This window comes from Artibeus jamaicensis, unplaced genomic scaffold, assembly GCF_021234435.1.
Source record: "Artibeus jamaicensis isolate MK-2021 breed Jamaican fruit bat unplaced genomic scaffold, CSHL_Jam_final contig_233, whole genome shotgun sequence".
In the NCBI taxonomy this organism is placed as follows: Eukaryota; Metazoa; Chordata; class Mammalia; order Chiroptera; family Phyllostomidae; genus Artibeus; species Artibeus jamaicensis.
The window spans coordinates 49,305,665-49,332,257 of NW_026521486.1; the positions used below are offsets into that span (position 1 = coordinate 49,305,665).

The 26,593-nt window shown below is 37.8% G+C and overlaps 2 protein-coding genes and 1 non-coding gene across 8 annotated transcripts in view; 1 reads left to right on the forward strand and 2 right to left on the reverse strand.

Annotated features, from left to right (window-relative positions):
• The window catches only part of FAM186A (family with sequence similarity 186 member A), a 49,389-nt gene extending 33,215 nt beyond the window's left edge, over positions 1 to 16,174 (reverse strand). Inside the window, exon 1 of the mRNA XM_053661434.1 lies at positions 15,995 to 16,174. Within this exon, the coding sequence (XP_053517409.1) occupies positions 15,995 to 16,174 (180 nt within the window). The remainder of the gene's footprint in view (positions 1 to 15,994) is intronic.
• Positions 16,175 to 19,742: 3,568 nt separating this feature from the next.
• Positions 19,743 to 26,593, forward strand: part of LARP4 (La ribonucleoprotein 4) — an 80,394-nt gene continuing 73,543 nt past the window's right edge. For 3 of the 6 annotated variants that reach the window (XM_037136660.2, XM_037136631.2, XM_037136638.2), the window contains exon 1: positions 19,743 to 19,892. Coding sequence is in view for 5 of the 6 variants with exons in the window: in XM_037136631.2 (XP_036992526.2) it covers positions 19,875 to 19,892 (18 nt within the window). In the remaining variant the exon portion in view is untranslated. Of the gene's footprint in view, positions 19,893 to 23,832; positions 23,919 to 26,593 lie in introns of those variants that run through there. The other 3 variants (XM_053661489.1, XM_053661488.1, XM_053661487.1) reach the window with 2 other exon arrangements.
• LOC119043541 (U6 spliceosomal RNA) lies at positions 22,811 to 22,917 on the reverse strand. The gene has a single exon (XR_005081432.1). It is a non-coding gene; the product is annotated as a U6 spliceosomal RNA (small nuclear RNA).

A 26,593-nucleotide genomic window follows, 5' to 3' on the forward strand; every position in this document is an offset into this window, starting at 1 on the left:
GAAAGGCTGTGGGTTCAGTTCCTGATCAGGGCACATATCTAGGTTTTGGGTTCATCTGTAGTCCAGGCATGGGCACATGCAATCCCTGGTCTGGATGTGTACAAAACCTGGTCCCAGCACAGATCCCTGGTCTGGGTGCATACAGAGGCAACCAATTGATGCTTCTTTTGCATTGATATTCCTCTCTCTACTTTCCTCTTCCCTTTCTCTCTCTCTAAAAAAGTAAAACTGAAAAATGCCCTCAGATGAAGAGAAAAAGAAAAGAAAAGAAAGTGAAAGGATGGAAAAAATATTCCATGCAAATAGAACCCCCCCAAAATTTGGGGTAGTAATATTTATATCTAACAAAATAGATTTCAAAACAAAAGTCATTAAAAGATAGACTTCTGCCAAGATGGAGGTGTAGGTGGAAACACTCTGCCTTCTCGCACAACCAAGTTTAAAGACAACAAAGTTTTACTAAAGCAAAAATGCAGCCATAACACAGAAAATTGAACTATACCCAAGTCCAACAACAAGGAACCCCTTAGCTAGACCGGTAAGAGGGATGGAGCCAGCAGCTGGCAGAGCGGGGTTGTGCAGGAAAACTTGGCCAGACTGACCCAGGCACTCAGTCGGAGGTTGGCGGATCCCATGCGTGGGGCTGTGACAGGCAGACCCAGTGCAGGCGCAAGGCGGCAGGCTAACCACAGTCACACATTCATGTACAGATAAAACAGTGAAGGAAATCCCAGGCTGGTGTAGCTCAGTGGATTAAGCATGGGCCTGCGAACCAAAGGATCGTGGTTTCAATTCCTAGTCAGGGCATGTGCCTGGGTTGCAGACTAGTTCCCAGCAGGGGACCCACGAGAGGCAACCATATATTGATATTTCTCTCCCTCTCTCCTTCCCTTCCCCTTTAAAGATAAACAAATAAAATCTTTTAATAAAATAAAATAAAATAAAATAAAATAAAATAAAATAAAATAAAATAAAATAAAATAAAGTCTTAAAAAAACAAAACAAAACAGTGAAGGAGCGAGCAGTGAGACAGACCACCCAGGCCCCAGCGGTGGGAAGTAGTAGAGGGGACCGCTATTGCCCCACTCTGACCCCGCCCCCACGTACAGCATCACAACCCAGTGACCTGGGTGGCCCCGCCCTGGTGAACATCTAAGGCTCCCCTCCTCATACTTAACAGGTGCGAACAGACCAAACATGGCTGAAGAAGAACTGAAAGTCCCAGAGCCCATAACTCTAAGTGACCAAGAAATAGCCAAACTTTCAAATGCACAGTTCAAAACACTGGTGATCAGGATGCTCACAGAACTGGTTGATTTTAGTCACAAATTAGAGGAACATATGAAGGATAAACTAATTGAAATGAAGGAAAATGCACCATTTCTTTCAAATGGTGATGGAAAGGAAACTGGGACTCAAATCAAGGGAGTGAATCAGAAGGAAGAAAAAATGACCAAACAGAAAAATATAAAGAAACAAGAATTCAAAAAAATGAGGAGAGGCTTAGGAACCTCCGGGACATCTTTAAATGCTCCAACATTCGAATTATAGGGGGTACCAGAAGGAGAAGAGGAACAGCCATCAGTGGAAAACTTATTTGAACAAATAATAAAGGAGAATTTCCCCAATCTGGCAAAGGAAATAGACTTCCAGGAAATCCAGGAAGCTCAGAGAGTACCAAAGAAGTTGGACCCAAGAAGGAACACACCAAGGCACATCATCATTACATTAGCCAAGGTTAAAATGAAGAAGAGAATTCTAAAAGCAGCAAGAGATAAGGGGACAGTCACCTATAAAGGACTTCCCATCAGACTGTTGGCTGATTTCTCAAAAGAGACCTTCCAGGCAAGAAGGGGCTGGAAAGAAGTTTTCAAGTCATGAAATCCAAAGACCTACAACCAAGATTGCTCTATCCAGCAAAGCTTTCATTTAGAATGGAAGGGCAGATAAAGTGCTTCTCAGATAAGATCAAATTCAAGGAGTTCATCATCACCAAGCCCTTATGATATGAAATGTTAAAGGGACTTATCTAAGAAAAAGAAGATGAAAAATGTGAACAGTGAAAGGACAGCAAACTCATAGTTATTAAGAACCACACCTAAAACAAAAGCAAACTAATTGGACACCTAGACCAGGAGTGGAACCATAGAAATGAAGATCTCAAGGAGGGTTAGCAACCTCCTTGGTTGCTCCAGGAGGGAGGAGGAGAAGGGGGTAGAAGGTACAGAAAATAAGAAGCATAGATGGTAGGTAGAAAATAGATGGGGCGGAGGGCAAGAACAGTATGGGAAATGTAGAAACTAAAGAATTTGTGACCCAGGGACATGAACTAAAGGCGAGGAATGTGGGGGGGAAGGGGTGTGCAGGATGAAGGGGAATGAAGGGGGGAATGTGACAACTGTAATGGCATAATCAATAAAATTTTTTAAATAAATAAATAAATGTAAAGAAAGTTATTACATAATACAAAAGGAATCGATCCAAGAGAATATAATCCTTGTAAACATATATGCAGCCAACATAGGAGCACCTAAATATATATTTATGTATTTATATATTTATATATTTATGTTTATATATATTTAAAGATTTTATTTATTTATGTTTTAGAGGGGAAGGGAAGGAGAGAGGGAGAGAAATATCAATGTATGGTTGCCTCTTATGCATCCCCTGCAGGGAACTGGCCTGCAACCCAGGCATGTGCCCTGATTGGGAATCGAACAATGATCCTTTGATTCACAGGCCTGCGCTCAATCCACTGAGCTACACCAGCCAGGGCAGGAGCACCTAAACATATATTTAAAAATCTTGGTGGACATTAAGAGAGAGATCAACAGCAATATAGTCATAGTAGGGGATTTTAACACCCCACTGACATCAATGGGTAGATCTTGCAGGACAAAAATCGACAAGGCAACAGTGACCTTAAATCAGGGGTCCTCAACCCCCAGGCCATGGGCCAGTAGCAGCCCATGTCCTGTTAGGAACTGGGCCACATAGCAGGAGAAGAGCAGCAGGCAAGGGAACAAGCTTTGTTCACGTTACCACTTGAATTCTTCCTCCTGTCCCACCGCCACCCCCAGTCCATGGAAAAATTGGGTTCCACAAAACCAGTCCCTGGTACCAGTAAGGTTGGGACTGCTGCTTTAAATGACACACTGGATAGGCTGGACTTAATTGATATTTATGGAACCATTCTCACAAAAGCAGCAGAATATGCTTGTACATTTTTTTTCTAGTGCACATAGAACATTCTTAAAGATAGATCACACTTTGGCTGCTGTAGCTCAGTTGATTGGGCATTGTCCTGCAAACTGAAGGGTCAGAGGTTCGATTCCCAGTCAGGACACATGCCTGGGTTGTGAGTTTGGTCCCCAGTCAGGGTGTATACAAGGGCAACTGATCAATGTTACTCTCTCACATTGATTTTCTCTCCTTCTCTTTTTCCCTCCCTTCCCCTCTCTCTGAATCAATTTTAAAAAGGTAGATCACATGTCAGGATACAAATTAAGTCTTAATAAATTCAAGAAGATTGAAATCATAGCAAGCATCTTCTCTGACCACAATGGTATGAAAATAAAAATCAACTACAATAAAAAACCTTAAAAACACTCAAACACCTGGAGGCTAAATAACATCTTATTAACAATTAATGGGTTAAAATGAGATCAAGGTAGGAATCAAAAATTATCTGGGAACAAATGAAAATGAACACACAACAACTCTAAATATGTGGGACACAGCCTAAGCAGTTCTGAGAGGAAGTTCACAGCATTACAGGCCTACCTCAAGAAGCAAGAAAATTCTCAAATAAACCATCTAACCTTACACCTAAAAGAACTAGAAAAAGAACAGCTCAGGCCGGATAGCTCCATTGGTTAGAGTATCACTCTTGTACTCCAAGGTTACAGGTACAATCCCTGGTCAGGACACACAAAAGAATCAACTAATGAGTGCATAAATTAGTGGAACACTGTTTCTCTCTCGCTCCTTCTTTCCTTTCCCCTCTCTCTAAAATCAATAAATAGAATTTTGAAAAAAATTTAAAAAGAACAACAAAGCCCAGAGTAAATAAAAGAAAGAAAATAATAAAGATCAGAGCAGAAATGTATGACATAGAGACTGAAAAAACAATAAAGAAGATCAATGAGATCAATAGTGGTTCTTTGAAAAGATAAACAAGATTGATAAGCTTTTAACCTGACTCACAAGAAAAAAAGAAAAAGGACTCAAATAAATAACATTTGAAATGAAACAGGAGAAGTAATAAGTGACACCATAGAAACACAAAGAATTGTAAGAAAATACTATGAACAAATACATGCCAATAAATTGGACAACTTGGGCAGAATGGATAAATTACTAGAAAAAAATTTTTCAAAACGGAATCAGAAAGAATCAGAAAACCTGAATAGACTAATTACAATTAATGAAATTGAAGCAGTGATCAAAAAAAAAAATCACAGCAAACAAATGCCCTGGCTGGTGTGGCTCAATGGATTGTGTGCTGGCCTGTGAACCAAAGGTTCGCCAGTTTGATTCCCAGTCAGGGCACATGATTGGGTCATGGGCCAGGTCCCCAGTAGGGGTTTGTGAGAGGCAACCGGTAGATATTGCTCTCACACATTGATGTTTCTCTCTCTTTCTTTCTCCCTCACTTCCCCTCTCTCTAAAAATAAATAAATAAAATCAAAATAAAAAGACCTGGACTAGATGGCTTCACAGGTGAATTCTTTTTTCTAATATGTTTATTGATTTTAGAGAGAGGGGTAAGTGGTGGGGGGAGAGAGAGATGTGAGAGAGAAATATTGATTGATAGCCTCCTTTACATGCTTCAACCAGAGGTTGAACCTGCAATTTTGGGATATATCCTGACTGGGAATTGAACCCCCAACCTTTTGGTGTATGAACAACATTCCAACCAACTGAGCCACACCAACCCAGACCACTTCACAGGCAGATTTTACCAAACGTTCAAAAGGACCTGTGAGTGGCAACCAATCAATAGTTCTCTTGCACATCGATGTTTCTCTCCTCTTTCTCCCTCCTTCCCTTTCTTGTAAAAATAAATAAATTAGACCTTGAAAAAAATTAAAAACATATAATTGCCTGTTGAAAGCAAAAGTAACTGGAATGCAATAAATACTGAGTTTGTAACATAAAAATAGAAGTGTGATAAAAATATTACAAGTGCCAGATGGGGAAAAAAGTACAATAGAATATTGCTGTCAGGTTCATACGCTCTTCATGAAGTAGTATAATACCACTCGAAAATAGATGGTGATAATCTAAATATCTATACTATAAACCCTAAAGAAACCACTAAAAATGTGAAACATAATTATAGCTAATAAACCAATGAAAGATAAAAAAGAGAATCATAAAAATATATTGAATCTAAAAAAGTTTTAAAAAAAGAATAAAAAGAAAACCAAAAAACCCCACATGGGACATACAAAACAAATAGCAAGATGGTAAATTTAAATCTAACCATATCAATAATCACATTAAATGTAGATGGTCTAAACATCTGATTAAAAGGCAGAGATTGTCAGGTTGGGTAAGAAACCCAATTAAATGTTTTCTAATTTAAAAAATCCACTCTAATTATGATAACCAAAATACATTAAAAGTAAAGGGTAGAAAAGTAAAAGGATAACATTCATCGAAAGAAAGCTTCAGTGGTTATATTAATACCAAAATATAGTACAGAAAAAAAGGATAAATAGGGTCATTACATAATGGTGAAGTGGCCAATTCACCGAGAGGACATAGCGATTCTAAATGTTTAGGCACAAAGTACATTAAGAATTTGATAGAACTAGACAAATTCACAATTATAGTTAAAAATTGCTATCTTCCTTTCTCAATAACTGGTAGATATGGTTGAGAAAAAATGATAGAAGACTTGAAGAATACTATATACTAAATTGATGTAACAATTATTGTGGGTTTCATGAAAATTATCCTTTAAGAGTGATCTGATTATAAATTCTTAACTGGGCAGGTCATGGTGGGTAGTCACACCACAGGCATATAACTTTTTTAGTAAACAGTTTGTTTTTTAAGCAAGCCCTGACCATTGTTTTTGTGCATTTAGGTTTATACATCTTTGAAATAAGCATAACCACCCTCAAAAGAAAGCATAACCTTGTTGCTACTTTGTGATCAATCCCCACCTTGTTTTTTTCCACCTTCATGGAATCTTTCTTATATTCCCTCCTTAATTTCAAATGCATAGAGGAAACTGAAAAAGTGTTATTCTCTGAAGCAACTGTCATAAGTTGGCTCAAATAAACTCTTATAAAACTTCTCTGAAGGCCCGGACATTTCTTATACCAACATTATTTATAGAGTACTCAACTCAACACAGGTAACAAATTGCATTCAAGTACAGATAAAGCATTTCCCAATAGAAACTATATTCTGAACCATGAAACACATTTAAAATTTTTTTCAAGGGCCTTGGCTGGTGGGGCTCAGTGGTTTGAGCATTGACCTGTGAACTGAAGGGTTGTGGTTTGATTTTGGGTCAGGGTACATGCCCGGGTTGTAGGCCGTGTCTCACATAATGATGTTTTTCTCCCTCTTTATTTAAAAACAAATAAAATTTAAAAAAAACTTTCAAGGATTCAGGTCATATGAAATAAGTTCTTTGAATCCAATAAAATTGTATTAAAAATAAAATTTTAAATCTTCAACTATTTGGAAACTAAATAACACTCTTGTAAATAACTCATGGGTCAAAGAAAAAAATGTGGAAAAAAAGAAAACCTCAAAAGGAAAGTATTGAAACCTAAATAAAATACAAACACAGCATTATTACTTGCTGAGAAGGAAAAATATGGAACAAAATACTTATTACACAAGAAAAAATTATTAAATTAATGAGCTTAGCTTCTACCTTAAGAAACTGGGAGAACTGCCTGAGATATAGCTAAATGGAAGTTCTATAACTACACAACTAGGTATTTAAAGAAGTCACTTGAGTCTGGTAGGAAGAAGGGAAATGCAGAGCAGGCTGGTCCCACACCCATGTATGGCAGTTTAAAATTGGAAGGGATATCTTGGCTGAGCTCCCTCCTGGGAAGAGAGGGTTCCCTCCCCACCCCACACCAGGCTTCCCAGCCCAGGGTTCTAGAGCCAGGAAGAGAAGTCCCCATAACCTCTGGATGTAAAAACCAACAGAGACTGTGGCTGAGTGAGATGGGGAACTTCTGGAGTCCCAGGCAGTTGTTCTTAAAGGGCCTAAAAATGGGCTCACTTGGCTCACTTCCTCTGAGCTCCAGTGCTGGGGCAGCAGCTTGAAAGGAACCAGGGGATTATGAGGAAGTACTGAATCGTCAGGCATCAGGGAGAGAGCTGGGGAAGCAGCTTTCTGCCAGACAGAAGTGCTGGCAAAGCCATTGTTACTTTTCTGAGAACCCCCATGCTCCCCACAGAGCCAGTAGGCGGGCACCATATCTGAGTCTCCATCAACCTAGCTAACACTGTTAGCCCCATCCTGGTGACTCCCTGAGACCTTGCTCCATCCAACTTGCCAGCCCACCTAAGCTGTTTCCAATGGCTTGTCCATACAAATGGCCTCTATTGCCTCACACTTTGGACTTTCTTAAAATCTCTCAAACAAGCAGCATCTGGCCTCTGCATACCACATACCTCTGACCTTGATTCACAGTTTGGCCTCTCTTGGGCACTTCCAAGCCCAGCACAAGTAGCAGCCATTTGCAGATTGCTCTGTAGCTTCTGCCAGGTAGACCCAGGCAAGGCACATCAGTGGCTAACCTTGCAACTCCTGTGAGGTCACAGAGCCAGTGCACCCAGTGGACAGACAGCTTCAGACCATGACAAATAACCCTAGCACCTCCATGAGCAACCCACTCAAGTGGTAGACTCAGTGAGCACCATAGCCCCACTGAAGCTTGTCCAAATCTGTAGGGTTGACTCCCAAACAGCAGCAATTCTGCTGTAGTTGCAGTCAGTTCTCAGTTCTCACAGCTGATTGGCCTGTAGGGGTTATTCCCTCCCAGTGACACCCAACAGCAATCAAGGTTCAACTATAACAGGACAGTGCACACAGCCCACACAGAAGCACACCTGGAATGTCCAGCGCAGGTGACTGGGGAGGCTGAGCCACTGGGCCCTATAGGATACCTGCTACACAAGGCCACTCTACCAAGTCTGGGAGATGTAACAGCTCTACCTAATACATAGAAACAAACAGAAGCAAGCAAACAGGAAAGACAAAGAAGCAGGTCCCAAATAAAAGAACAGGAGATATCTTCAGAAAAAAGAACGAAATGAAATGGAGGCAAGCAAGCTACCAGAAACAGCATTCAAAACAATGGTTATATAAGGATGCTCAAGGAACATAGTGAGAACTTCAACAGTGTGATAAAGAATGTAGAAACCATAAAAAACCATCAGTCAGAAATGGTGGATACATTAACTGAAATGAAGAATAATTTACAGGGGATCAAAAATGGTATAGATGAAGCTAATAATGAAATCAGCAATTTGGAATATAAGAGAGCAAAAAACAATCAGAACAACAAGAATAAAAAAGAATCCAAAAATATGAAGGTAGCATAAGGAGCCTCTGGGAAAACTTCATGCATACCGACATTTGCATCATGGAGTGCCAGAAGGAGAACAGAGAAATAAAGAAATTGAAGACCTGTTGGAGACCACTTTGTGTGTTATCAGAAACTGTAGCCTCAAGTAAGCAAGACCTTGCCTCTAAGTCTCAACCCAAATGCTGGGAATGCTAGAGGCAGTCATGACCTGATACTAGCACCGGGGGTTCCCTTGGGAAATCAGGCCTGAAGAATACATTGTATCCTTTGAAGCTTGCTTTGCTTTGTATAGTCCTGTTGATATAAACCAGATGTTTAAATTCAAAGGGGATGCATGAAAGGCAACCATACATTGATGGTTCTCTCCCTCTCTCCTTCCCTTCCCCTCTAAAGATAAATAAATAAAATCTTAAAAAAAAAAAAAAAGCTATTTTGGAGAAGCGCTCAGGGCATTCTCCACTAGAGGGAATCTCCACCCACTTTCTTGCCAGAACAACAGATTGTGTCTGGGATGACTCAATCTCATCCTTGGTAGCTGGAAGAACTCTGAGGGTCGAAGTTTCCTAGAAAAACCTATTTGAACTTCTGGCCAAGATGGAGGCATAGGTAGATACACTGTGCCTCCTCACATAACCAAAATAAGGATAACAAAAATTTAGAAATAAAAAAACAACCAGTACTGACATAAAATTGAACCGTACAGAAGTCTGACAACTAAGGCATTAAAATAGACACATCCAGACTGGTAGGAGGGGTGCAGTATGGGCAGCTGGGCAGAGAGGGGTCCCAGCAAAAAAAGTGGTGCGAGACGGCAGCAGGCAGACCCAGCAACGGGGAGGATTGTGGATGGGTGCAGTGCACAAGGCAGCTGGCTGACCGGGTGGTCCCATATTCCCACACAGATAAACCAGGCAAAACTGGGGAGTGAGACAGATCTTGAGACCCAGAGTTCCAGCACACGGAAATAAAGCCTCAAAACACCAATTGAGCCCTGGCTGGTGTAGCTCAGTGGATTGAGCACAGGTCTGTGAACCAGAGGATCGCGGTTCAATTCCCAGTCAGGGCACATGCCTGGGTTGCAAACCAGTTCCCTGCAGGCCAGTTCCCAGCAGGGGACGCACTAGAGGCAACCATACATTGATGTTTCTCTCCCTCTATCCTTCCCCTCTAAAGATAAATACTTACATACATACATACATAAATAAATAAATATTTTTTAAAAACACCAATTGACAACACCTGTGAGGGTTGAGGCGGCAGGAGAAACCCCCAGCCTCACAGGAGAGTTCACTGGAGAGACCCAGAGGGTCCCACCCACAAGCCAACCCACCTGGGAATTAGCACCAGAAAGGTCCAGTGTGCTTGGGGGAAGCTGCAGAAGGGACTGAAATCTGGCAGAGAGCAGAGCAAGCACCAGTGTTCCACTGCTCCACATACAGCCTCACAATCCAGTGACTGGGCTGTCCTGCCCTGGTGAACACCTAAGGCTCTGCCCCTCATATCTAACAGGCACATCAAGACAAAAAAAAAAAAAAACATGGCCCAAATGGAAGAACCGATAAAAGCTCCAGAACAAATACAACTAAGCGACAAAGAGATAACCAAACTATTGGATGCACAGTTCAAAACACTGGTGATCAGGATGATCACACAATTGGTTGAATTTGGTGGCAAACCAGATGAGAAAATGAAGGCTACACTAAGTGAAATTAAGCAAAATGTACAGGGAACCAACAGTGGTGGGAAGGAAACTGGGACTCAAATCAATGGAGGGGACCAGAAGGAAGAAAGAAACAGCTAAACAAAAAAGAATAAAGAAACAAGAATTTTAAAAAGTGAGGAGAGGCTTAGGGACCTCCAGGACATCTTTAAACATTCCAACATTCGCATTATAGGGGTACCAGAAGGGAAGAGGAAGAGCAACAAGTGGAAAACTTATTTGAACAACTAATAAAGGAGAACTTCCCCAATCTGGCAAAGGAAATAGACTTCCAGGAAGTCCAGGAAGCTCAGAGAGTCCCAAAGAAATTGGACCCAAGGAGGAACACACCAAGGCACATCATAATTACATTATCCAAGATTAAGATGAAGGAGAGACTCCTAGAAGCAGCAAGAGATAAGGAGACAGTTACCTACAAAGAATTTCACGTCAGACTGTCAGCTGATTTTTCAAAAGAGATCTTGCAGGCAAGAAGGGACTGGAAAGAAGTATTCCAAGTCATTAAAGGGAAGGACCTACACCCAAGATTACTCTATCCAGCAAAGCTTTCATTTAGAATGGAAAGGCATATAAAGTGCTTCTCAGATAAGGTCAAGTTAAAGGAGTTCATCATCACCAAGCCCTTATTTTATGAAATGTTAAAGGGACTTATCTAAGGAAAAGAAGATAAAAAACATTTATAGTAAAATGACAGCAAACTCACAATCAGTAACAAACACACCTAAAATAAAAACAAAAACAAAAACAAACTAAGGAAACAATTACAGAACTACAGAATTACAGAACTACAGAAATGGAGATCACATGGAGGGTTATCAGCAGGGGAGTGGGAGGAGTAGAGAGGGAGAAAAGGTATAGAGAATAAGTAAAATAGATGGTAGGTAGAAAATAGACAGGGGGAGGGCAAGAATAGTATGGGAGATGTAGAAGCTAAAGAACTTATGACACATGAACATGAATTAAAGGGGGGAAATGTGGGTGGGAGGGGGTGTGCAGGATGGAAGGGAATGAAGGAGGGAATGCAACAACTGTAATAGCACAATAAAAAAATTTATTAAAAAATATAAATAAATAAAACACCCAGCTACAAGGGCAAAGTTAAAAAAAACCTATTTGAAAAAAATTTAATAACAGAAAACTTCCCTAACCTGGAAAAACTAATAGACATTCAAGTCTAAGAAGCACAAAGAGACCCAAAGAAGCTGAACCAGAGAGGACCACACCAAGACACATCATCATTAAAATGCCAAAGATCAAAGACAAAGAGAGGACCTTTTTTTTATTTTTAAGAGATTTTATTTTTTTAAAAAATATTTTATTTATTTGCTTTTAGAGAAAGGGGAGGGGAGGGAAAAAGAGTGGGAGAGAAACATCAATGTAAGAGAGACATCAAAAGGTTGCCTCTCGCATACTCCCAACTGGGGACCTGGCCTGCTACTGAGGCATGTACCTTAAGTGGGAATCAAACCAGTGACCTTTCAGTTTGCAAGCCAGTGCTCCATCCACTGAGCAACACCATCTAGGGCTGAAGAGAAGATCTTAAAGGAAGTAAGAGAGAAGGAGTTAGTTACTTATTTACCTACAAGAGAGATCTCATTAAGACTGTCTGCTGATTTCTCACCAGAAACTTTGCAGAGAAGAGATTTGCAAGAAATATTCAAAGTGATAAAAAGCAAAGCAAAGACCTAAAACCAAGATTACTCTACCCAGCAAAACTATCATTTAGAATTGAGGGACATATAAAGAGCTTCCCAGATAAGAAAAAGCTGAAGAAGTTTATCACCGCCAAACCAATATTACATTTAAGATCCTTTTCAAAGGATCTTCTTTAAGAAGAAGAAAAATATTTTAAAAATGAACAATCTAGCCCTGGCTGGTGTAGCTCAGTGAATTGAGCACAGGCCTGTGAACCAGAGGAATACGGTTCGATTCCCAGTCAGGGCACATGCCTGGGTTGCAGGCCAGTTCCCTGCAAGCTAGTTCCCAGCAAGCCAGTTCCCAGCAGGGGGCGCACGAAAGGCAACCATACATTGATGTTTCTCTCCCTCTCTCCTTCCCCTCTAAAGATAAATAAATTAATAAAAGCTTTTTAAAAATGAACAATATAATGGCAATAGATGCATATATCAACAATTAAATCTAAAAATAAATAATAAATTTAAAAAGCATAGTAGTAACAGGCTCATACATACAGAGAACATTTTGATGGTTGCCAGATGGGAGGGTGGTTAGGGGATGGGTGAAAAAGGTGAAGGGATTAAGAAGTACAAATTGGTTGTTACAGAAAGGACCGCATGGGGAATATAGTCAATAATATTCTGATAACTATGTATGGTGTCAGTCATGTATGAGACTTATGAAGATGATCACTTAGTAAGTTATATAATGTCTAATCACTGGGTTGTATACATGAAACTAATATAATATTGTATGTTAACTGTAATTGAAAATTAAAAGTGATTTAAATTAAAAAATAAGTTAGAAAAAGAAGAGCAAATTATACCCAAAGTAAAAAGTGTAAATGAAATAATAAAGATAAATGTGGAAATCAGTAAAACAGAAAACAGAAAAGCAATTAGAGAAAAATTGGTGAAATAAAAAATTGATTCTTTGAGAAGATCAATAAAATTGATAAACCTATAGACTAATAATTAGAGAAAGAAACTGATAAACCTTTATACTGATAAGCAAAGAAAGAGACAGAAAGAGAGAAAAAAGACAAATTACTAATATCAGAAATGAGAGGTGATACTATTAAAGATTCTGCAGATAGTGAGGGGTTAGCAAGAGATTTTTATGAACATCTTTAGACCAGTAAACTCAACAGTCGGATGAAATGAGCAAATTATTTGAAAGACACAATTGTGAAAGCTCACTGAAGAAGAAATAAGATAAACTGAATAGCCCTATGATTTTTTAAAATTAAATTTGTAGTTTAAAGTGTTTCCATGAAATAAACCCCAAGTCTCAATGGTTATGATGGTTTCCTCCCTACCCCACTGAAGCACTGGTGATTTCTACCAAACATATAAAAGGAAATGCCAATTCTTCAATAAACTCATACAGAAAATTGTAGAGAATATTCTACTTGAGTCTATAAAACTGGCGTTAATCTGATGCCATTACAAGAAAAGAAAATTATACAGACTAATATAGCTTATAAACATGGACACAAAAATTGTTAACAAAATTTTAGCAAATTGAATAAAAGATGATAAAAAGTGTGCTACATTATTAGTAAATGAGGTTTATCTAAAAAATTCAGGGTTGATTTAGCATTCATAAATCCATGTAATTTATCATGTTAACAGATTCAAAGAGAGAAAAACACGTAATTATTCCACTAGATGCAGTAGAAGCTTTTGATAAAACCTAGTATTAAGCCCTGGCTGGTGTAGCTCAGTAGATTGAGCCTGTGAACCAGAGTATTGCAGTTGGATTCCCAGTCAGGGCACATGCCTGGATCGTAGGCCAGTTCCCGGCAGGGGATGCATGAGAGGCAACCATACACAGATATTTCTCTCCCTCTCTCCTTCCCTTCCCCTCTAAAGATAAATAAATAAAATATATTTTTAAAACCTAGTATTAATAAGTCATGTGAGTATGCTATACAGCATGAATATAGTTCATAATACTACAGTGAATATTTGACATTGCTGAGAGAGTAAATATTAAAACATCTCATCACAAGGAAAAAAACTTGTAATCATGTGTGGCGATAGAAGTTAACTAGATATATTGTGGTGGTCGTATCACAATATATGCAATTAAAGAACTTTAAAAACCCAATATCTATTCCTGATTTTTAAAAAAAGCAAACTAGGGAAAGAAAGGAATTTCCTCAACTTGATAAAGAGCATTACAAAATATATACAGCTCTTATCATACTTAATGGTGGAAGACTGAATACTTTCTCTGAAAATCAAGAATAAAGTAAGGATGTCTTATTACTTCTATTCAAATTTATACAGGAGGTCCTGGCCTACTCAATATGTCAAGAATGAAATTTAAATGTCCACAGGTATAGAAGAAAAAATAAAACTGCCTCTATTAGTATATGACAGGATTGTATATGTAGAAAAACCTAAAAAAATGTACAAAGAAAATTTATGAGGACTAACCACTGGGTTTCAGTATACAAAATTATTGCACAAAAATCTATATTTCTTTATATTAGTTGAGAACAATTAAGAATGGAAATTAGAAAACAATAATATGGAAAATGAAATACTTAGGAATAAATCTCACAAAAGATATGCAAGACATAAAAACTTTGAAAATTGCAAAGCACTTCTGAGAAAAATTAGATGTAAATAAATGGAGAGATATGCTGTGTTCAGAAGACACAACTGTGTTGATAAAGATGAGGAGTAATTGAAAAATCTCATATACAGCTTGTGAGGATACAAAATCGTATAACCACTTTTTAAAAGTTTTTAAAAAACTTTTAAAAGTTATTTTAAAAATTGACTATTTACATAACATTACCCAGACATTTCAAACCTAGGTACTTATCAAAAAGAAATAAAAGCTTATTTATGGTCATAGGTTATGAATATGTTCATAGTCATGTGAAATGTTCATAGCAACTTTGTTTGTAATAACCCCAAACCCAAAACAACCCAAGGGCCTATCTCATGGACAAATAATCAGCAATAAAAAAATGAACTATTGATATTTATATATGCAATAATATGGTAAATGTCAACATACTTGTGCTAAGTGAAAGAAGACAGAAGAAAGTAGATACTGTATGATTCCACTTATATAAAATTGTTTTAAAATACAAAATAATCAATAGTAACAGCATGTTGGTTATTGGCTGTGGATTGGGGTCAGGAGACAAGGAGGGACGTGTGGGAGGGATGGAGGGGGCATCAAGAAACTGTTGGGAGTGATGGGAACTTCATTATGTTGATTGTAATGGAGGTATCACAGGTGTTTATGGATATCAAAATTTATATAGTTTGTAGATACACAATTTATTGTATGTCAGTTATACCTTGATGAAGTTGTTAAAAGCAAACACTGTTACTGTTGCTAATTGTTAAGATCTGGAGCAGGAGTAAGTCTATGTGGAGAATGAGAAAGTATAACATTTAGCACTCCTTAAATGTGGGAAAAGAACTTACCCTGAATTAATTTCTATTCATCTGACTGATTTTGTTGTATTGCCTGATAGAATAGAATGCAGGATAGCCCTAATTGTTTGGGGTCTATTTGATATATTATTTAAGCTCTTTATTCAGTGTTTGGATTTCTCTTGGCCAATAAATCCCTCTTCCACTCAGTGCTCAGGGGAAATAAAAGGAGCTAGACTTCAAAGCAATCTATTTATTTTGCTAATGGCTATTTGATAAAAGCTCAGTCCAAAAAAAAAAAAAGGACAACTATTGACTAAAATTAGGTATCAAAATTAGCTATAAATTTTAATTTGTCTATGCATCTTAATTATTCAATAGCACATGTGATTTGTTTAAAAGCTTGATTAATTCTGACATGAAAGCGAAAGAGATTAATATAAAATTGGAGCTTGTTTACCCATAGACTCAGGTGAAATTGTCATTTGAACTCAAAGTTACCTCAAACATAGTCAAATATTGTGCAAATAAAATGAGTTCTAAAAAAATGTGGCTGGTCATTGGAAAGTAAAAAAAAAAAAGCTGTACCACCTGTAAAGTTCTCATGAACTACCTACCTGTCTGGCTCGATAGAGCTGCGCTTGCTGAATCTTAGAGATGACTTGCTGTACTGAGACAGGGATCTCGAGTCTAGGGGCCTCTAATCTATCAAGGTCTTTTCTGGACAAGATGGTGTAATCCACAACTTCATTTTCTGAATCAGATTCATTGTCTATCTCATTTCTCATTTTGATCATTATTTTGAAAAGTTGAGTGATTTTCTTTTATTTCTTCTCTTTCCCCACAGAATATAGGCAAATGCTGATAAACCTGTCCACGAGGAAGCTAGGAGAGGTCGTTCCTGATCTCAGATGTTGTGATTTACCCTGCCACTAATCTTTTGCTAAGCATAGTGTTTTGGTTATGGTGATGTCATAATAGACCCATTGTGACATTATCACTGACTCAAACGTTTACAGAGTGCTTATTACATGCAGAGAACTAGACATTCTATATTCTGTGATGGTAGAAGGGTGAAGGGGGGAGGGTGGGTAAAAAAAGAATAGACAACGGGAACGATAAAAGAAATAGAAGACATATCCCTGCTTAAATGAACTTAAAATCTAGATGTTAGAATTCAAGATCCAGTCTATCAAATGTAACTCCTGGTTCTTCTCTATTCTTGAAATTTTGCTTAAGAATTTTTAAGCCTGTAATGGAATAATTGTGTTACAAGTTTCTCAGCTGCCCCTCAACTTTTCCTGACATGTATTAACTTAGAAGAAGATATTATTTGAATGATGCTCATACTCTTTGTACTGCCTAGGTACCTGATTTTTTTTTCCAAAGAACCTGACTGAACAAGGCTTTGAAGTTCCTTAATTGGCTCCAGAAATGGGAGGGAATGCTAGAGTGCACTTTCTAACTGAAAGAGCAGTACTTCGGGCAGCTCCTTTGATTGAAGAGGACGTGAAAGAATTTGGGAGGCTGGAGAAATTAAAGGAGAGGGTGGTTTTGTTGGCCATGTAGCTTTTTTATTTTTTAATTTAAAAAAGTGAAAAAGTACATAAAGTGGTATGTCATGTAGCTGTGTGCCTATTACCTAGAATGAACAAATAATAACATTTTGTCATATCTGCTTCAGGTATTTTTAAATAAAAGAGAGCATAAGAGATAAAGTTGAAGAACCTTTTGCTGTTCTCCCCAGACTTCTTCCTTCCCTTCTGTTCCTTGTTACAGGCAATGACTATCATGAATTTGATGAATTTACATCTGGTCTATGTTTATGTAGTTTTACTATAGGTGTATGTATTCATAAACTATATAATGTAATTTTGTAGGTTTAGATTTTATACAAGTTGTGGATGTATAACTTAATTTCTCTACAAAAACTTTCTATGTTGAGTCTTTAAACTTATTGTAAATTTAGTCCAGTGTTGAGTCCTTGTTGTAAACTTGTGAAGTTTAAACAACTGATATGTTGCAGAGACAGAGGATCATAAAGTAATTGTTTTTTAAAGAATATCACTATACAGAGACTAAATTAGACATCTTTCTTTCTCTTTAAGGTCCTGTTATCTAAGTTACTTTCTCCTCTGTTTTCCCAAATCATTTTGTAAAGTTTTATTACTTATCTCATTGAAGTGTATTATTTGTCTCTACCAGTTGGTGAACTAAAAACCAGATGCTACACTTAGTGTTCTTTTTCTAACATTTGGTGTATTCTTTCTCAGTTTCTCCAAAGAAATAATCTAAATTGGATATCTATTTTGTTTGAGGTTCCTTTCCTTATGTAAACTTTTCTAAGCCCCAGAATAATTTCTTGTATGGTATGGTTAGACTGTCCACCCTGCCCCTAACCATAAAATATTACTCATTTCTTTTCTATGAACCACAATTAAGTGTATTTATTCAGGCAAGTTCATGTTTTCTGAAAGAATCACAATGAAAGAAAATTACTTATTTTTATACATGTGAAGTTTGATTAAAATATTCATCATTATCTAGCATTTCTTGTCATTTTCAATTAATTTAAATATTTGGTTGGTAATAATATTACATTACATCTCTTGATTTTATGTCTCTTGATTTCTTTACATTGCTTACTCCAATAGACATTCACAAAGCAGCCAACATCTTGTCAACTAAACTAATTTAGCATTAATGTGCTCTCTCTCATATTTTTTATGCAGCATGGAATTCATCAGCAACTGGAAATGAAGATTTTTTAAAGCAAATTTACTACTCTCTCCTTCCCTTCAATTTGATAAGCACTTGTTGACATTACTATGTGACCACCATTATCCTAGACTGTGAGGAATATGATAGGGTATCTGTGAAGAAACTAAGAAACAAACAACAAAAAAAGAAAATAACTTAGGATAGAATATAATACTCAAGTGCTAACAAGGGACATGAAAAAGAGATCTGTGCGGAGCAGAGTCTTTGGGAAAATGTTGTGGAGAGAGAGGGTTGATTGACAGATGAAGGCTTTCCATACATGGAAGACACTTTGAGCCATGGCTTTGGAGGTGAGTGCTGAGCTTGTATTTCAGGGGGAAAGTGAGGAGATTGGTTTGAGACAAAATAATGTTGAGTGATCAGATGATGATCAGATTAGGAAGATTATGATACATAAATATCAGCAATTTGATGAGTGAATTAATTTGGGATCTAAGTGAAAAAGGAGATTCATTTGAGGTAAAGTAAGGGAAATTACATGGGATCAGAATGGCCTTGAAAGCAAGTAACAGCAGTTTGGTCAAAATGAAACTTTCACTTTGGGGAGATTTTATAATTTAATAAAATAAGAAAAAAATCCACGGGAAAAGATCAAGACATGACTATTTAAAAAAATGAGTACCTGAACTAGGATATAGAAGTGGGATTGATAAGGGAGGGATAAATTCTACTAGGTATTTTTAAACATAATAAGGAATTTGGATCGTCTAACAGAAAATTATAAAGATAATTTTTAAAAATTTTGCTTTGGCTCCGCTGCCTGTGGAGTAGCCTTCTGTCTCACTGCTTGACTAACACGCTCACTTTAATTTTAAACTCTATAAAGATATTTTTTGTTTTTACTATATTCCAGTTACATCGAGAAGAGGTTATCCAGACCATTATAAAGTAGCAGCATATTAAGCAGAAACGTGGATACCCGATTCCAGCTAACATAGGCAAAGTTCTTTAAAGGCGCCTCTAACAGAAACCTGCCTTCCTAGAGGGCTTCTTTAACTGTAAAATGGGGATAATAGTATTTATTGCATATGATAGTTTTAAGATGAATTCACGTAAAATACTAAGAATAGTCCCCAAAACATAGTAAGCATGTTACAGTGCAGCTACTATTAACATATTTGCCATTAGGCTCCTTAAAAGAATTTTTCTTCCCTACTTTTTTACTGAGCCACCACCTTTTCGGCAGAGTTGGGCGTTCCTTCACATCACTTCGCACGCACACACAAAATAAAGGAAAGAAAAAACCCAGAACACTTCACATAAGGTCGGCTTTTTATCAGATCTAGATTTTGAGCTATGAAAACTGCGAGATTTTGGCCGTGGAAGCTATCCGTTTGGCAATGGATGGAATACAGTAAGATTTTCACACAACCCGATATCACAAAATAGTGCCTTCTACGATCGCTTCCCTCCTCTCACTAGAACACATGATAGTATATTCCACACTGGGGTTGAAAATGTGGTGCAAAAATTGAGCGCGCCAAGGGTTTTCTCTAATCCCGGAAGCATTTGCTTTTTTGAACCGGAAACAGTTGCTGCTTTAAGGGAGGTGGGACTGGGCGGGTCAGGCCGCAGCGGCTGACGGCGGGGGAGGAGTCGGGTTCACTGCCGGGTGGAGGGGACAGAAGAGTGTCCTTATCCTAGCGTTTGGGGCTCGGGCCTGTAAGCCAGTTGGAGTAGCAGCGGCGAGAACAATTGGGCCAACTGGGGGAAGATATGTTGCTCTTCGTGGAGGTAAGTGGGCTCGGTAATCTCGTCCTGCCCCGAAAGAACAGGAGTGTGGAGGCGCCGGCCGGTCCCACCGCCATGTGACTTTCCAGGCCGAACACGCCGCTGCACCGGCAGATAGGCTGACACAGCACCTGGTGTCGAGTAGGCCTGCGGCTCCACTTCTGCGCTCTCCCAGTTTAGGGAGCTGTGGGAGGTGAGGGCTGGAGTAGGGGAACGTTGACTGTGGAAAAGCGAGACTTCTCCGGTGCGGCGTGAGGATCAGAGGAAGGGGAAAGTGTCCCATATGGATCCCCCAAAGAGGCAAACCGGAGCAGGGCGGGGGAGGGGGCGCGAGTGCGGGGGGCGGGGCGGAGTCTGCGAAGGACAGGGTAATCAGGTGGGTGCGTTCTGGGGGTTGAAGCGAGGTCTCGCGGGGCCCTCTGGGAGAGAGGGAAGCAACATGTGGGGCCGCGGAGCGAAGAAGGTGAAAATCGGCGTGTGTGTTTGAAAAGAAAGTTGAAAGCCTATTTTTAGCAACCCCGCCAAGTTTTGTTTCGTCCCCGTCCGTACGTCCCTGGAACGTTCTGTGGGTGGAAAAGTGAGTTACTGTGAACGGAGGAGAAACCTTGAAAGGCACCGCTTTGACCTTTTGTAAAAGTTACTTAGGTAGCTGCTCCGGGGTGACGGCTTGGTTTTTTGAACGGATTAAAGCCCTTTGCAAGGAAAGTTCCAAGAATGAGAGAAACCTAGTCCGGGGAAAGCCTACTTTTGTATTGATACTTAACAACACAAATACTTCCATTACTTGTATTTGGAACGTGTGCTTTTGACCTATTTTAATTTTAGGTAGTAGATACCTGCCTTACACATATACGAAGTTTAATTTCTCTTATTTCTGTCTTTCTCTTGTGTGCAGTGAGCGTCAGCTGACTGCCTGGCTAAAGCTTTGTGTAGATTCCAGATCATACTGTTCTTGCATTGTGAAAACGTCAGACCAGCAAAGCTGCCACTTCGCAATTTGGCGCTTGTTAACTATGCCCATAAAAAGAGCCTTTTCAATGAGGGAAGGAATTTACAGGTTGTATAATGGATCGGCCAGTCTGTGGCGAATCTTTTTTGGGGAAGAGAGGGATCTTATTCTGTAATATTTGTGTTAGGAAAATACATGCTCTCACCTTTTGATCTAATCAGTGTATCTGATGATAAATATGAGATCTTTAAATTGGGTTTTAAATGGACACAGCTACTTTAGAGTATGTCCAACATTGATAATCATTCATTGGAACGTTACAAGCAATTAATGAAAAGTTTAAGAATTATTGAACCCATTCTGTTTACCGATTTTTATACTCGTTTTTCTTTGGGCAGAATAAGAAATCCGGTATGGTTTTGAACAATGGCCAGTTTGTGTTAGGAATGTTACGACGACTAAATGCTGCAGCTTTAAGTGTGTATGTGTTTTGCCTGGTAAAAGGAGGCCTGAAGTTTTATTATATAAACATAATTCCAAAATAAACTTTTGAGTTCCAAATTGTTTCCTTTGGCTTTGTTAAAATGTGAATTTTAATAGTTCCATTTGTTGAGATTTTAAGCTAGATCCTCTTTTATTTCTAAAACAACAATGTAGCATTTTACAGATGAGAAAACTGAGGTTGAGAGGTTAAGTAACAGTAAAAGTAGTGGAATTGAAATTTAGTTACAGGTTATTCCAATGCCAAATCATGGCTCTTACTAAACTGGTAACAGAAAATTAATGTTTCTTTGTGAATCAGTATGTGGTTTTACATTTTTCTCATGAGTTTTATAAAAATAAGCAGGGTCACTGAATACTTGGCGCTGAATATATGACATTAAAATCAGTAAGGAAACAAACAAAAAAACAAGAAAAAACCCACACTGGTCATTTGGCATCTTGTTAACTAATATTTGATCCTTATAAGCTCATGATGTAGGAATTATTCTAAATAAGTGAAACCAAGCTCAGAAATTTGATGTCTAAGGTCATTCAGGTGTGGGGGCTAAAGTCTGAAGTTTGGCTTCCAGAATATAAATCTCTGGCCCCAAAACTTATTTTTACACTTTCCCCTAAGCCAAGGTTCTTAATCCGGGTCCCTAGACAGAATTGAAGATGAACTTGGTTGGGGAGGGGGGATAATTGCCTGTTTGTTTATACTAACTTCTAATTAAAATATAGAAATGAAAATTCTTGAAATATCAATGGCTGCAACAAAAGTATTTTTGTATTGTAGTTTTTACAGATTATTTTGAAGTATTGTTTATGCTCATTACTGTTTTCAAAATCTTATTTAATGCATTAATACTGAATTTGATATTTAAAGATACTTTTATGAATATGATATGTTTGGTTTATTTTGTGATCCTGAATATTTCATTTAACTTAAAAATTTTATTCTGAGAAGAGGTCCATAGGTTAATTAGATTTACTAAAGAGGTCTATGGCACAGGAGAGATTAAGAACCACTTTAACCAAGTTGTATGCTGAGCATATTTGGATTTCTGTGATCTGGGGTTTATGAGTCTTCTGCAGTTGTGTTCAGAATCTTGTACTTGAGTACATTTTTCTGGAGAGACTCCGGCTTATTTGTAGCTGGAATCAGTGGGATAGATAATAGTGATAAAACAATAGTATAATAATAGTGATAAGCACATGTATTATACTTATGTGTCAGGCCTGTTAAGATGTCACTTTTTTTTAACCGGGGAATTTATTATTTTTTAATTTAATTTTATTTTGTAATTTATTTGTTTTTTTATTGTATTTTTTGCATTAACATTTTGTCCCATTATTCCCCCCAGTCACCACACTGTTGTCCGTGTCCATGAGTCCTTCTGCCTCTTTGCTCAGTCCCTCCACTCCCTGACCCCCACTTTAGCTGTCTCCCTGGTCTCTATGAGTCTGTCTTTATTTTGCTTGTTAGTTCAAAAATGTGGAACGCTTCATGAATTTGTGTGTCATCCTTGTGCAGGGGCCATGCTAATCTTCTCTGTATGGTTCCAGTTTTAGTTTATGTGCTGCTGAAGCGAGCCCAAGATATAACTTTTTAAAACTTGGTCTTTCAGACAAAGGGTTACATTGACTTTAGTGGTTTATTGTTTTTGTTTTTTCTTCTCACCTCTGTTTTGAAGGAGAACATGCAGTGGCTCTCTGGGAAGAGGTAAAAATGTTTGTATAATTCACAAAATTGTCATATGTCCTAACATAAATTATTACAATAAAATCCGTAAGTTTGAAACAGCTCCCTTCTGGCTGCTAGGGAGTTATTTAAATTTTTGAGCACCAAGGGGACAGTGTACAAATTTTTTCTGTTTTTTATAGTTGTTGACATTTTAATCATTTTTTACATCATTTTCCCCCATCTGATATTTTTAGCCAGTCCGATTTAGTTGTTTGACAGTCTTCCTCCCGCCCTCCCTTCCTTCTTTCTTTCCTTATTGGGTTTCTGTCTCCATTTGAACTTTTTCCTGAAAATAAATATTTAAAACCACTTATTTAGGTACAAATTAGTTTTTTGCACCCTAAGATGCTTTAATAACTCATATAATTTAATTATGGTAAAATACATATAACATAAAATGTATCATCACCATTTTAAGTAAGTGGTTCAGTGGTACTGAGAACATTTGTGTGGTGTGCAACCAGCACTACCATCCATCTCTAGGGCTCTTCATCTTGCAAAATTGAAACTGTGCACATAAATCAAATACGATTTTCCCCCCTTTCCCCAGATCTTACATAATCTTAAAAATAATTTATTTGAATTCCAAAGTTTCCTGCTTTTTTAGGTAATAACATTTTAGATTAGCCTTAGAGTCTGAAAATAGTGGAATATTTGCCTAGATAATTTTTCATTAATTTTAATGTGTCTTTATTATTTGTTTATTTTTAATATTAATGTATTTTTATTATTTGTTTATTTTAAATATTTCATTTATTTATCTTTAGAGGGGAAGGGAAGGATAGAGGGCGAGAAATACCAATGTATGGTTGCCTCTCATGCATCCCCTGCTGGGAACTGGCCTGCAACCCAGGTATGTGCCCCGACTGGGAATTGAACTGTGATCTTTGGTTCGCAGGCCCCGCGCTCAATCCACTGAGCTACACCAGTCAGGGCTCTTCATTAATTTTATATGACATAAGTAGTGTGCCTATGCACAGTGCTCAGTTTTTTCTCCCATTAGTTTAAATAATTATTTATAAAAAGTTATTAGCTATCACTGGCTAGATATAAAAAGTAACTTAGTAAAGAAGTGCCTAAATGAATTGGGAATTGATTGCCAAAAAGAATTTTAAATAAGTGAATAGCTGAGTGATCTTTGAACAATTGGATTTTGTAATATTTATTGCAACTTGATGGTAGAATTTAAAAATCAGTAAAAACATTCCCGAAATATTTTTAGATATAATGGACTGAAAAATGAAGTAAAAATTATTTTTGAAGTGTGAAAAGGAATAAAATGCTTAGAGGTGAACATAAAAATGTAGAGGTACTTCATTCATAGTGCTTCAAAGTACATTATATGAAAAGTTAGTAGAGATATTAGTATTCACCTATTTTGTATCAGTTTTTGTTTGTTTGGGCTATGCCAGCTTCATATTATTAATACTTCACAGTCAATCGAAGTGACCCTTAATACTAGACATGAACATTTCAAATCTGTGATTTTGTTCTACCTAGGAACTTAAAAAAAGAGATTTGACCCTGTAGTTAGAAATGGGGTCTGAGTCTGTATTGTAGGGCAATGAAAGGTAGAGATAGTTGAGAAACTAATCCAGCTGTTAATTTCAAGTCATAAAAGATTCTAATCTCCTCTTCAAATATCTTTAAGTGAAAAATGACTGTAACTCTGATAATGTTAATAGCATTTTAACTTACCATTCCTATATTCTGTGTTTTGCTTTAGTTTTGTTTAAAGTTTAACTTTTTTTTATATGAATGTTAATAGCAAGATAATTTGTAGCCACTAAAAACTCTTAACAGTGTAATTGTCCATCAGCAGGTAAATGAATAAACAACTTGTGGTAAAGTTGTTACTACTCAGCAATAAAAAGAAGAAAAGCAGTGTATGATCACACAGCATGGATAAATGTCAAAATTATTAGGTTGAGGAAAAGGCCAGATTCCCACTTCTGCTCACAAAATAGACACACAATGCATGGTTTCATTTATGTAAAATTCTCAAAAATGCAAATTATTTATAGTGACAGAAAGCAAAGCAATAATCAGTTGTGGATGGGTGTGGTCGAAAGATGGATTATACAGGGACAGAAAGAAACTTTCTGGGGGTGGAAAAGTCCATTGTCCTATTTGTGGTGATAGTTTCATGATATCTATCTATCTATTTATCTATCTATATGTGTGTGTATGATATAATTTAACACTTTATTTTCACTTTCTGTTTCAATTAAACCTCAATAAAAATATTAAAACATTGGGATATAATCATGAGTTTCTTTATTAATGCATTAAATAAGTAAGATCTAGCACCAGGCCTCATAGCTTCCATAATTTGGAAACCATTCTGAGTATTAAATATATTTTTTAATATATTTAATTGATTATGCCATTACAGTTGTCCCATTTCCTCCCCTTTCATTCCCTTCCACCCTGCATGGCCCCTCGCCCCAGTTCTCCCCTTTGGTTCATGTCCACATGTCACAAGTTCTTTAGCTTCTACATTTCCCATACTATTCTTGCCCTCTTGTCTATTTTCTACCTACCTTCTATGCTCCCCCCTTCTCCTCCTCCCACTCCCTTGTTGCTAACCCTCCATGTCATCTCCATTTCTGTGGTTCACCCCTGATCTAGCTGTCCTCTTAGTTTGCTTTTGTTTTAGGTGAGGTTGTTAATAACTGAGTTTGCTGTCCTTTTACTGTTCACATTTTTCATCTTCTTTTTCTTAGATAAGTCCCTTTAACATTTCATATAATAAGAGCTTGGTGATGATGAACTCCTTGAACTTGACCTTATCTGAGAAGCAGTTTATCTGCCCTTCCATTCTAAATGAAAGCTTTGCTGGGTAGAGCAATCTTGGCTGTAGGGCTTTGGATTTCATGACTTGGAATACTTCTTTCCAGCCCCTTCTTGCCTGTAAGGTCTCTGGAGAAATCAGCTGACAGTCTGATGGGCATTCCTTTGTAGGTGACTGTCCCCTTATCTTTTGCTGCTCCTAGGATTCTCTCCTTCATTTTAATCTTGGGTAATGTAATTATGATGTGCCTTGGTGTGTTCCTCCTTGGGTCTACCTTCTTTGGGAGTCTCTGAGCTTCCTGGACTTCCTGGAAGTCTATTGCCTTTGCCAGATTGGGGAAGTTCTCTTTTATTATTTATTCAAATAAGCTTTCCACTTGTTGCCGTTCCTCTTCCCCTTCTGGCACTCCTATAATTGGGATGTTGGAACATTTAAAGTTGTCCTGGAGGTACCTAAGCCTCTCCTCATTTTTTTGAATTCTCATTTCTTCATTCTTTTCTGTTTGGTTGTTTCTTTCTTCCTTCTAGTCTACTCCATTGATTTGAGCCCCAGTTTCCTTTCCATCACTATTGGTTCCCTTGCATTTTGCTTAATTTCACTTAGTGTAGCCTTCATTTTTTCATCTAATTTGTGACTAAAATCAACCAGTTCTGTGAGCATCCTGATCACCAGTGTTTTGAACTGTGCATCTGGTAGGTTGGCTGTCTCTGTCACTTAAGTATTGGCTCTAGGGC